This window comes from Haemaphysalis longicornis, unplaced genomic scaffold (genome assembly GCF_048455015.1).
Source record: "Haemaphysalis longicornis isolate Haplotype H1 unplaced genomic scaffold, Haemaphysalis longicornis Haplotype H1 scaffold_8, whole genome shotgun sequence".
Lineage (NCBI taxonomy): Eukaryota > Metazoa > Arthropoda > Arachnida > Ixodida > Ixodidae > Haemaphysalis > Haemaphysalis longicornis.
Window position 1 is genome coordinate 120,166,123 of NW_027526445.1, and position 12,646 is coordinate 120,178,768.

The window sequence follows — 12,646 nt, forward strand, 5'->3', positions numbered from 1 at the left end:
GCGCTTGCGCTCGGCCCCCGCAGCCCACCACCTCGCCTTCTTCTCTTCCATCTCTTCCATCGGGTTTGTAGTATCACGTGTACACCACGCAGTTATCAAGCCGCTATAACGCCGCTGAGTCGCCAACGCACGCCGCTGACGACGTAGTTTGAGTGCGTTAAAGATATAAGGCGCGTTCTGACACCGATATCAGCGTCGCGTCCGTAGCTTATTCGGTAGAGCGTCGGGCTGCGGCCCGCAAAGTCCTCGGATCGAAACCTGGCGCCGGATGCTGTTTTTTCTTTAAAGAGCACTGCCACGGCCGCTCGATGGAAACTAGGTCCGGCCTGCCGAACGCGCCTCTCCGCCGGTGACGGCGTTAGTTTCCCTTTCCGCCGCAGCGTCAGTCGTGGCGCTAATCATCGGTGAAAGATGAGCGGATGCTGCCGGCTGCGGTCACGGTTTCAATACGGTGTAAGTTGTTCATGACTGCCCCGACGGCCGAAGTCAGCATCCTTATAATTTATAATATTACGCGGTGATAAGTGAGGCGGAAACTCACAATATAGGCGTCACGGACTAACTAGTATTTCAGACGTAGGCACAGCGCTACATTTGTTTTCCTTTTTGCGCGCCGCATGCGACGTTAGCAGGTGGCGTATTGCTAACGTCGAGCGCAAGAGGCGGATTTCTTTCTAAAGACTTTCCCAAGGCTTTCAGGAATAATGTTTAGCATGGCAAGCTAGTCTGAGCAACCGCATTTGTTTATTACAAAACAGTTTACAACTTGAGCGTACGTAAAAATTACATGAACGTTTCGTGCTGTGTCGTACACGCCCATTTCTCAATGCGCGTTTGACAAATGTGACTGGATATTTTCACATCTTGCTTTAACTGTGTTTTCAAAGAGAACTGGAATAATCTAATACATTTTAGGATCCATTGGTCCATTTGCTTTGGAAACATTGTTCGACGGCGCGTTAGGTTACCGGGTACACCAAATTATGGAAGACCCACGAATGAAATGGACAGATCGAACGCAACTATGAACTGATTTATTGCAACCAGAACACTATCCACATGGGAACCAAAACACGGAAATGAGTACAGGATGCAGTAGAATGCTGTAAAACTTCGGCAGTCGTTCTTTGATTTACACTAGTTGCACAACGTAATATACAGTTGGAAAATAAATTAAACTGTATTAAATCCATGTGACATCAAAGGTAAATTTAATACAACATTTAAAGAGGGATTTACTGGGTTTGTGAGAAAATATGCAATTCATCTTCGCCTATGGTTCACCAGCAATCAGCTTTACAAGCGGAAAACTTTTGGCGAGAAATGTTTTCCTGAAAGCTTCAGTAGATTCTCTAAAGAGCTATTAACGTGACCAGCCCAGGTGGCAAGAAGCAGCCTCAATAGCTTTTTTAAGAACATTTCGCAAAGCTCATGACAGGGTACGGGTCCCTGTTGCTGGCGCACCACATCAGCGGACAGTCTGCGAGGTGTGGGAATACGGTGTTTGAAAGGAGCTTACAAATTTGTCCGCTGTGTCGAACTGCCTGTACAGCGCGATTCCCCTCGAACTTCTTCACTTTTTCACGAAATTCGTCGCAGCGTTTTTGCAGTTTTTGTAGTTTTTCGTTTAGTCTGTTTTCTTTCATATTAAGGCGGCGGGCATTTCTTTTGGTGTTATCGAAAAAGCCTGTCAGATCGAACGAAGTCTGGCATTCTCGAGTCTCAAAATTACGTTGGCCGCATGATTGCATGTCCGTGAGAGAGTACAGGATTGGGTCTAACCTCTTTCGGTGAGTGCGGTTGACCTCTTTCTTCATTATCCGCTAGGCCCAGAATTGAACGCTCAATCGTTCCATGTTCTGCAACCATTGTGCTCACTTGCCCTTGATTGCGTACTTGAGATGCCGACGCACACGTCTCGAGCAGCGGCCGAACAAGCGCCCTCCTCCTTTTCGGGCTTTCCGGCAGCACGTACGTTGGGTACGGCGGAAATCTTGTCGACACAGCTGTTGGGAGCAACAACTTGCCCTACAATCCCACCGTGTAGTCATCCTCTTTGAAGTGCAGCGAGCAAACGACCGATCTGGAGCTTGGCTTCCGTTGGCTGCCCTTGTTGATCCCTTGACGGGAGATGTTGTGCAGCCAGGCGTCTCGGAGTCGTTCTTTGGAGGGAACTCGTGGCAGCAGACGCCCGGGGTTTTCGAGGAATTCGACTTGCAGCGCGGCACGCAGCAGTTTTGGGAATTTCATAACGAGGAGCACACTCGTACGATATATTGCACGAGCAGTGCGCGGAATTCGGCGAAACGAATAGCTCAAAGCGCTCACGCGTGCTTCAACAATCCCGCCGCTGCTGCTCTTCGCGCCCAAGCCGGAGTCTGCGCCGATACGTGGCACCCCACCGCGAGTACAAGCGGCAACCGTAAACTCCGCTTTCATGCCCTCGCCCGTCGCCGACGCGCGATGCTGCAAGCCGCATTCATCCTTCCAACCGTGTTGCTTGCCCGCGTTAATTCCGATTCCACCCTCCCGAAGTTAACATGTACAGATTATTAAAACTGGAAGCTGAGCTAATTCGGTTCCGTTCATAATGAAAAATGACAAGCAGCGTAAATGCTATACAACATAGAATCACGCAAAAATACACAAGTTATCACTGCCGAGAAGTTCTTATTAAATCTATTAATATCCACGCAAGCGGCCTATCAGACTTCACAGGTAAGATTTCACACATACGGGAAACTCGACCGCACATGCTAAATCAAACCACGATTCAAACGAAATACGGAAAGAAGAAAGCAAACCACAAACACATTACCGATAGTACACAGGTGTTTCCCTCAGGCAAAGCAGCGCATCTACGTACGCCGCGCATCGTACACAGCGCATCTAAGCATTTTATGTCCCTGTTTAACGAGTAAATATCCGGTTTACTAATAAATGTGACCTTCTGCAATTTCTCAGCATTTGGGGACATTTGGCTGGGATTAAAATTACCGTGCCTGAATTCAAACATGAGACTGCCCTGGGGCTGCTGAGCCTGTGTTTGGCAAGGTTAAAACAAGGCCGTTTTAGAATTGTCCTTCATTTAGCATGGTGCATGGGAGCAGTAATGAAGTTTTATATTCCAACACAAACGCGCTGCTGTGTTTAAAGCGAATTAGCATTGTAACATGCTGCACAGTCATATTCCCGAACATCGCGGGAACTGGGTTGCGGGAGCGGCCGCATCGCACTCGTCTTTTTAAACCGCGAACAAGAATTACCGTCATCAAACAGATGAAATTCTTAGGCATTGAAGATATATCTTTGCCGTAAATTGTGGTGTCATTATTTTCCAGATACGTGTGTTAGAACGCGAGTAAACGACGTTTAAAGGGGCGATGATCGTCGATATTCCGTAGGCGCTCCGAAGCGAGGGCCGCGGGAGCCGTCACCGATGTGTGGCGCCCCCGCCGAAAGTAGCGGCGGCAACTGACAACTCCGCTGTCACGCGCCTGCCCATTGGCGGCCCGTGAATGGGCAGGCCGGACCTAGTTTCCATCGAGCGGCCGTGGCACTGCGGACGCCGCCGCCGCCGACGCCGGCGGTGGATGGTTTGGGGTCGCTTATAAAGAGCATTCGCTCTTAAAACAGCACGCTACCAGTATACGTTTTTCGTGTCTCTGCACCAGCGTTTGTTTCAGAAAACGCTTCGACAAGCTCCACGAATCCCGTTTCGCCCTTCATGATTTGGGATGTCACATTGTGGCGAGAGAAAATGCACGCGGTGGTGTGGCGGCGGTGATGGCGAAGGCGACGGCGCTGTAACCGGGCGAGCGGACACAGAAAGAAAACGGCGGAGGAAAGTGTGGCGATAGTGCGAGGGAAAGGGCAATAATCCGAGCCTGTACAAGACGCTCGTTGGAGCGTGTGGGGAATGTGTGAGGGGAGGGCGTCATCTCTCTGACTGCCTCCCCCTCACACTTTCGCCAGACGCTGCTCCCCCGCTCGTGGCTCACCCGCACCACGTGACATTTGTGGGGGAGGTTCAAACACGCTTTGCAACAACATGATCGCCGGCGACAGCGACACGCTGCGAGATAACGGCAGAGTAGTGCGCGCCGCCGTGCGTTCACTGATTATACGCCGTTACCGAGAAGAGTGCAGTTCACACAGCGCCCAAATATCGCAATATAGGGAGTATGGTAATTCGATTTTCTGCGTTAATAAGCAACTGCTGCTGCTACTGCTGCTGCGAGTAATATATTCGTATCTACCGATATTGGCCAACTGCTTGCACACATTAGTGTTCCTTTAATGCAGGGAATTTTTAAAAAGTAAAAAAGCAATAACCAGTATTAATGCTCTGCGGAAGTAATGATGATGTAGCAAGACTTGCGGCAGCGCGAATCGAAGAGGTTTCAGTGGCCCAGAGACGGCAATGGAGAGAGGAAGCAAAGGAGAAAAAGCTAGGGGAGTAGTTGTGACACCTCCCGAGGGGCCGGCCGGCCTGCCACGCGACGGCCGCCGCAAGTGAAGAAACCGCACTGTATGTAGGAACAACGACATCCCTCTTATTTACTTATTTACACTCCCTTACCCACCGGGAGAATCCTGGGTGCAATATTAACCTCCGCATAACTTAAGAAGGGATGCGCGGAGCTCTGTCAATCCGTACGGTAAAAAGTCAAGGCATGGGTTACCTACACCTTACGCTAGTTCCCACCACCCTTTCTTTCCTTAAGCAAAGTCAGCAGACAAGGATTGGCCGCGTATCTGCTTGCCCCGCGGCAAAGTTGAAAGGCGACAGCATAGAGTTTCTTACTGTGTTCACTAGAGAGGACTCGTTAGCGTCTATGCGGCTCATATCAAGGCCGTCATTGTCGTCATGGGCCGCTTGGAGTGAAAATTTCAGTGACCGTATATTCGAACAGAGTGCGACGAAAACGCAAAAAAATGGTGGTGTGTTATTATATAAGGGGAAAATAAAACAGGCTGTTTTAAAACAAGGACAAGGGAAATAAATCGTATTTTTTACCGGAACCGTTGTACGCACTATTTGCAGCCCAGGCTGGTAGTTAACAACAATGCTAATAGAGAGTTTTAGCTGACCATTTTCGACGGCCCGATCCGGTATCGGCGGCTCGCTCAATTCGCGGCCAAGCGCGCCACGCATGCGCAATGGCGCTCGCGCTTGCTACCGGAGCGGAGCGGACCGCGAAAAACGGTCAGCTAAAACTCGCTAATGTTTTCGGGGAAACTCATTGGAGACTCTTATATTATTAATGTTGCCATTATTTAACAAGTTGTTTGGAGATCTTGGAAATGTTTTTGAGCGTGCCTATGAAAACGACGCCTTCCTGGTGAACCGGTGCACCGACCGTCACCTACAGTTTAACAAAGCTTGTTGTTGAGCGAGTTGGTTCATACTTAAAGAAAAAAGAAAACGTGGCGTTAAGCAGTCGTGGACGAAGAAAAGCTAGGACGGATACAGGTGCCCGTATCTGTCGTATCTTGTCTTCGCCAAAGTACGTTTGGTGTCTTTTTTTTTTCGTCAGCTACAGCTTTCGCGGCGGCATATTACCATCACCTCCTGTATTTTTACAATGCCAAACGCATCGAGCTATTACCAATGGGAGCATAGAGTTCCTTAGTAAGTATTGTAAGAAACTCTATGAATGGGAGTGAGTGGTACGCCTGCAGTGCCCACATGTCGCGAGGTGGGGCCCCGAGCTAAACCGGGATCACGCAACCGTAACTGACTTCGAGAGCGGCTTGTGCTTGGTTGCCAAGAAAACCAATGTTTGAGATTGTCAAAGAAATGGCGCTCGCACCAGCGCTAGAAAGCTCAGAGCTGCGGCGGAGCATGTTTTGTGAACGTTGCCGCCCTCCAGCACGCGTCGCCCCAAGCTGAATTGGTCACATGATTGAAGCGCTGAGAAGGCTACCGATCGGGGGAGAGTGGCCGGAGTAGAAGGAGAGGGCTTGGTTGGGCGGTCCGGGCTGATGCGTTTGGCATTGTAAAAATACAGGAGGCGATGATATTATCCGCTCAGTCATACGTTCTTTCCACTCCGGCATGACCAACGTATACGATCATGCACTGCCTGCTCTTTCACGGAATATGCAGTTGCCCCAGCTCCCGGCTACCACTGAACAGGGTCGATTTCGGCTACCTCGCAGCTCGTAGACGTGTCAATGCATAGTGAAGAAAGCAAATCCCCAAACCGCTTAAGAATCCAATTGTCATGCCAAGCCCAAGCTGTAAGCGGTGGTCTTACCATAACCCCCCACGACGACATGGATTCTCAGGTGCATGCACCTGAGAATCCATGTCTGAGAGTTTCTTGGTTGAGACGAGAGTTTCTTAGTTGAGACGAAACTGCAGTTTCGTCTCAACTAAGAAACTCTATAGTATATGGACGACAGCCTTCAGCCGCCCCTGCAACGTAACACTGTTATGTTCGGGCTCCTCATTTAATTAAGGAAAGCCGCCGGTGGCTCATGTTCGGCGTCGCGTACGCTGGTTGCGGCTATTCAGTGTCCCTTTCATGTAGCCGCGCGGACGCCAAGTTCGGAGCCGCGGAGAGCTGTTGTGCCCGTCCTTTTGTGTGTCAAAGGATGGGGGCGATTAGCCTGAGTGCCTCTGTCGCGTCGAGGGTGGCAGGGTCATTCGGCATAACAAGCTGACGGGCGGCCAGATGATCGTATCTCTTAGTGTTGAAAGCGCGCGCGGTGTAAGTTTGGAAAATCTTCGACTCCGGCGGCGGGCGCTCTTCGTCGACGGGTCGTTCGCCTCGACGATGGTCGCCTCGGCTGGCAGCGTCTCTCCCCGTGGTCTGTTCAGGTGGCCGGCGGCGCCCCTTTAGTCTGGGAGGGAATTAGCAACCCTCATTGTCACGCCGCACGTGCAGACGCCCCACGTCGTGGGAGGCGTCGCGCGGAGGGAGGTCAGCCGCGCGGGGACCGCTCCGGGCCCTGGGCTTGGCTGTTGTTTGTGCGGATGCCGCCCGCTTAACGTAATGGATGGTTCACTTAAGGCCGCAGATGTCCTGTATTTTCTGGCCGGGTGTAACAGCGTGCGTAGAAAACGCACTTTGAGTGCATAAGAGAGAGGGTTAGGTCACGTGACCGCAGGTGAGGACATGTGTGTGATTGGCTGGTTACTGTGGCCAATCAATGGTTTGTAATAATTGTTTTGAAAGGTTTTTTTCTCTCTTTCTTGAACGCCCCCTTTTTGGAGGCGGGGTTTTTGCTATCAAAACCGGAGTGTTGGGGTTTGTCTTGGGTCGGTCGAGAGGGGATCTAGTTTAGTATAGATCTCGGCCGAACAGGCTGCTGCTGTCAGAGTGACAATGTAACCGTCACTCTGACCTGATGTAAAGTTGGAGTTTTGTAAATAATGTAAATAAACCTAATATCTAGCAAGGAAGGCAGTCCTCATCCCTCACCCGCTCCCAGCATCGGTCGTCGGTCATCGGTGCGAGTCGAGATTGTCCTCTCGGCTCGCGCATCAAAAGAACATCACTATTTCGTCTCCATCAGTTCGCCAAGGAGATGGAGAGGCGAAATCTAACTGTTAGATTTCGCCTCTCCATCTTCTTGGCGAACTGATGGAGGCGAAATAGGGATGTTCTTTTGATGCGCGAGCCGAGAGGATGATCTCGACTCGCTCCGATGACCGACGACCGATGCTTGGAGCGGGTGAGGGATGAGGACTGCCTTCCTTGCTGGATATTAGGTTTATTTACATTATTTACAAAACTCCAACTTTACATCAGGTCAGAGTGACGGTTACATTGTCACTCTGACAGCAGCAGCCTGTTCGGCCGAGATCTATACTAAACTAGATCCCCTCTCGACCGACCCAAGACAAACCCCAACACTCCGGTTTTGATAGCAAAAACCCCGCCTCCAAAAAGGGGGCGTTCAAGAAAGAGAGAAAAAAACCTTTCAAAACAATTATTACAAACCATTGATTGGCCACAGTAACCAGCCAATCACACACATGTCCTCACCTGCGGTCACGTGACCTAACCCTCTCTCTTATGCACTCAAAGTGCGTTTTCTACGCACGCTGTTACACCCGGCCAGAAAATACAGGACATCTGCGGCCTTAAGTGAACCATCCATTACGTTAAGCGGGCGGCATCCGCACAAACAACAGCCAAGCCCAGGGCCCGGAGCGGTCCCCGCGCGGCTGACCTCCCTCCGCGCGACGCCTCCCACGACGTGGGGCGTCTGCACGTGCGGCGTGACAATGAGGGTTGCTAATTCCCTCCCAGACTAAAGGGGCGCCGCCGGCCACCTGAACAGACCACGGGGAGAGACGCTGCCAGCCGAGGCGACCATCGTCGAGGCGAACGACCCGTCGACGAAGAGCGCCCGCCGCCGGAGTCGAAGATTTTCCAAACTTACACCGCGCGCGCTTTCAACACTAAGAGATACGATCATCTGGCCGCCCGTCAGCTTGTTATGCCGAATGACCCTGCCACCCTCGACGCGACAGAGGCACTCAGGCTAATCGCCCCCATCCTTTGACACACAAAAGGACGGGCACAACAGCTCTCCGCGGCTCCGAACTTGGCGTCCGCGCGGCTACATGAAAGGGACACTGAATAGCCGCAACCAGCGTACGCGACGCCGAACATGAGCCACCGGCGGCTTTCCTTAATTAAATGAGGAGCCCGAACATAACAAACACGCTCTCTCCTCTACCCCTTGCACCCCTCAGGCTCGTCCTCCAATACCTCCTAGCCTGTGTTGCTTCTTCTCATCTCTCGTTTCTCTCACGGGGAGTGCAATGGCGATTTTCGCAATTCAAATCAATTTTCCCGCGCTTGCAGTACTCTCGCGCCATCTAGTAGAAGAGCAGCCGACTATAGAAGAGGAGCGGATTGGGAAGCGAGTGCACAGACCGGGCAAAAAAAAAAAAAAACTTTTAAGTGTGGCTAACAAACTGTAAACCGATACTTCTTCCTGTGGCGATGCCCGGCGCCTGCCCCGCATCAAAGGGGACTAGGAACTTTACTTTGCTTAATGATTTGCCTCCCATACAAAGCGAAGGTTTGTGCCTCGACCAGCCAAGTGTTTTGTCGCGCCCGTCGGCGTCAGCAGAAAACTCCCGCGAACAAATAGAAGAAATTAGTGGCACCGCCAGGTATCGAATTTGGACCGAATAGAGAAACGGAGCGAGAGCCCGTTGTCTTACTGATTGAGCTACGAGCGCACGCGGAGACGGAGAGACAGACGGCGTACTCACCGAGGACAGCTGCGGGTTTACCCCCTGCTGAATGCCGCGTGATAGCGTCACGCGACCTCTCGCACGCTGTGCGCTTTAAAGGACGCTCACACAAACGCGAGGCACCTTACTTCTCCTCCATTTCTGCCGCCGATCTATAGATTACTTGCATGCATTTCGGATATGCAGCAGACAGCTTAACGACTGACTCGTACGAAACAAACCAAAAACAGTTTCGACTGTGCTAGTCGCAGTCGTCCTCTGCGCAGCTGCTGAAAACGCAAAGTCGGAGCGTGTATTACACCGATTACAAGGCCGTTTTAAACGTCGCGCTAGACGGAAATAATAAGAACGCGTTACAGGTGCAGTGTAACGTGTGATTAACGCAAGCGGGCGTAGTCACCCGTGGTAGATGGTGGTGTATAAAGCTTCGCTTACCGACCACCTCCACAGGGTGGAATGGTCCGCACTTTTTTTTTTCGTTTTACAGCACGGGCGAAATATTCCGTCCTTTGCAGCGCCTGCGTTTTACAGATACGCAGCTTGCACACACTACATTCGACTGCCTGCGTGTGAGACTGGGATCCGTGAGCGAATAACTCCGCGGCGTACCTTTTGGCGAGGCTCCTGGCGATTAGGTGGCCTATTCCTCCGACGTTCGCAGCACTGGGCGCGCCCTTGTTGAAGTACGGGGGGTGCAGGAAGAGGACGGGTACCACCAACGCTCCGCCGGTGGTCACTTCAACCTCGGAGTACAGCGGGTCGAAGTTGTCGGCGTCGGGTCTGACGATTTTACTCCACTTAGTGGCCCCCTGTACCCAACTGGAGAAGAAACTCAGGTTGCCCCACGGAACGGGCTTATAGTATTTGCTTAGAGTTTTGGTATCCTTGGCGACAGAAGGCAGGCCCAAAAGGATTTGCCCGGGTTTGGTGAAGGAGTCCATCCATTGACTGCAGAAATGTAGAGAAAAAAATAAATCTGGGGGTCGCACCATTTGCGGCCGTAGTATACACTATTTGCGGCCATAGCCCGCAAGCCAGCATCGATGTCTGCATAAAAATGTCATCTTCTACGACCATGTGCGTCGGCGTATACGAGTCACGAAGATGATTGTCGAATACGCCGAGTCATGGACAATCGGAAGCTAAAACAAATATCACCTCCAAGCAGGCGAATATAATGCCACAGGTGCAGCAGATGGATGGCCATCTCTCACCACGGACTTTAAATAAGCACCCCTCTCGCGTAAATGAGGGGCTCAAATGTTATGCACAAGCCTTTTCGCATTCGAAACAATGGTTTATTATCTTATTATCAATTATTCATATATATATATATATATATATATATATATATATATATATATATATATATATATATATATATATATATATATATATATATACAGGGTGTCCCAGCTATCATGCACCAAGATTTAAAAAAAGAGTAAAGGCGTAACTCGAAAGAAACCAGGTGCATTATGTTTGCAGTACTGTGAAGAAGCGGACAGTATTTTTTTCTTTATTGAGACCTAATTAACCAATTGTAATTAATTATCTAACTCGAGAAATACTCTCCTAATCACTAAAGTGTCAATGAGGCACTTGAAGGTAACCACGAGGGGCATCTAACTGCGGTATTTTCAGCGATGAACTAATTGCGTACACATTTATTCTGACTGATAAAGGAAACCCGCGAAATATGAAAAATACCACGTGACGGCGCCTCCGCGCGCACCGTAAAGCAACGCCCTCAAACAGGCTGCCTCTGAGTTCGCCCGAATGAAATAGTCAAAAGAAAAGAAGAACAAAACGCGACCGAGTTTGTTCCTTATCTGCACACGCGTCCCGCGAATCTTGCTGCTGCTGCTCCTTCCATGCATGCTATTATCAAGGTGATGCGCTGTCTCTTCGGGCGGGTAACACGCGAAGCAGTTGCTTTCAATCAGCTTTGTTTGGGGACGCTGCTTTACAATGCGCGTGTAAGCGTCGTCACGTGGTATTTTTCATATTTCGCGGGTTTCCTTTATCAGTCAAAATAAATGAGTACGCAATTAGTTCGTCGCTGAAAATAGCGCAGTTAGATGCCCCTCGTGGTTACCTACAAGTGCCTCATTGACACTTTAGTGATTAGGACCGTATTTCTCGAGTTAGATAATTAATTACAATTAATTAATCAAGTCTCATTAACGAAAAAATTACTCTCCGCTTCTTCACAGTACTACAAACATTATGCACTAGGTTTTCTTCGAGTTACGCAATTTCTCTTTTTTTAAATCTTGGTGCATGATAGCTGGGACACCCTGTATATTACGGTGTCGAACTGGAACCGGAATTGAACCAAACCGCAAAACCGGAACTGTACCGGTATTTTTGCCGGAACTGAACCCGAACCCGAACCGGGACTGAACCGAAAAGAGAAATAACGGTTACCGGTTCATGCCGAAACGGTTCGACCCTCTGTTGTTGATATTGCACAGTCAATGCAATTCAGACCTTTTTTTCCCCCTACCATCAACCAACTTCGTACCCGCTCGCGCACTTTCCCCTCCAGACAACTGAACATTATCACGCTCTATGTAACAACAGGGGAAATGAATGAGCACCAATGTAGCAATGGTCTGTTGCTGCTGTGAGCGCGAACGTAGTGCTAACTGACCAAACGAAATGCCATTCTCGGCAGCTTGCAGGGGATATAAAACGACTTTGCCCTTCCCTAGCTGGGACTTTATTGGAGCAATCAGGCTCCAGGAGTGCTCCACTGCGCAACAGCGAAAGCCCACACCCGATGTGTGCAAACTTTTTGCATTTCATAATTTCTTTAATGGGTCCGTCACCTGCAAATTGTTAATACTAGACAAGTGTGACCGCAGGAGCTGCTCAGTGGCTAAGCCGTTTGCTGCTGACCACAAATGGCCTCGATCTTCCTCCTGCACGACCGTGTTTCTGAAGTAGATGGAAATCGAGAACGTCCATGTATCGCGATTTTGATCCACATTAATATCACCAGCTGGTTAAAATAAGTCTGCCAGCTTAGAACATAAGCTGCGCCTAGAAGCAGAGATATAGCACGGGGCGCCAGTTTTTTTAGAATATGTTTACACGGAAAACAACAAAAAGAAAAGGCGAATCACGTTGTTTTAAAAGATTACACAAAAAGTAAGTAAAACCGAATAAGTAAAAAAAGCACCAAAGCGTGGATATTCCTTTATACTTTTCTTTGCCTTGCCTTTCACAACCAAACGCGTCATCAATGCGAAGGAAGTGAGTTCCGTCGTCAGTTTTTGAGGACAGTACAGTGGACAAGTTTCGTTTTTTACAGATACAAATATCAATAGATATGTAGGGAAAACTGCTAAGATTCGCACTTATTCCCTTAGCAAGAAACTGCAGCCCTCGACCTTGTCTTGAAAGCCGAAGCAG

The 12,646-nt window shown here is 49.8% G+C and overlaps 1 protein-coding gene across 1 annotated transcript in view; it reads right to left on the bottom strand.

Annotated features, from left to right (window-relative positions):
* Positions 1-12,646, bottom strand: part of LOC144149268 (uncharacterized) — a 46,618-nt gene that overhangs the window by 6,162 nt on the left and 27,810 nt on the right. The window contains exon 6 of the mRNA XM_077680822.1: positions 9,836-10,174. Within this exon, the coding sequence (XP_077536948.1) occupies positions 9,836-10,174 (339 nt within the window). The remainder of the gene's footprint in view (positions 1-9,835; positions 10,175-12,646) is intronic.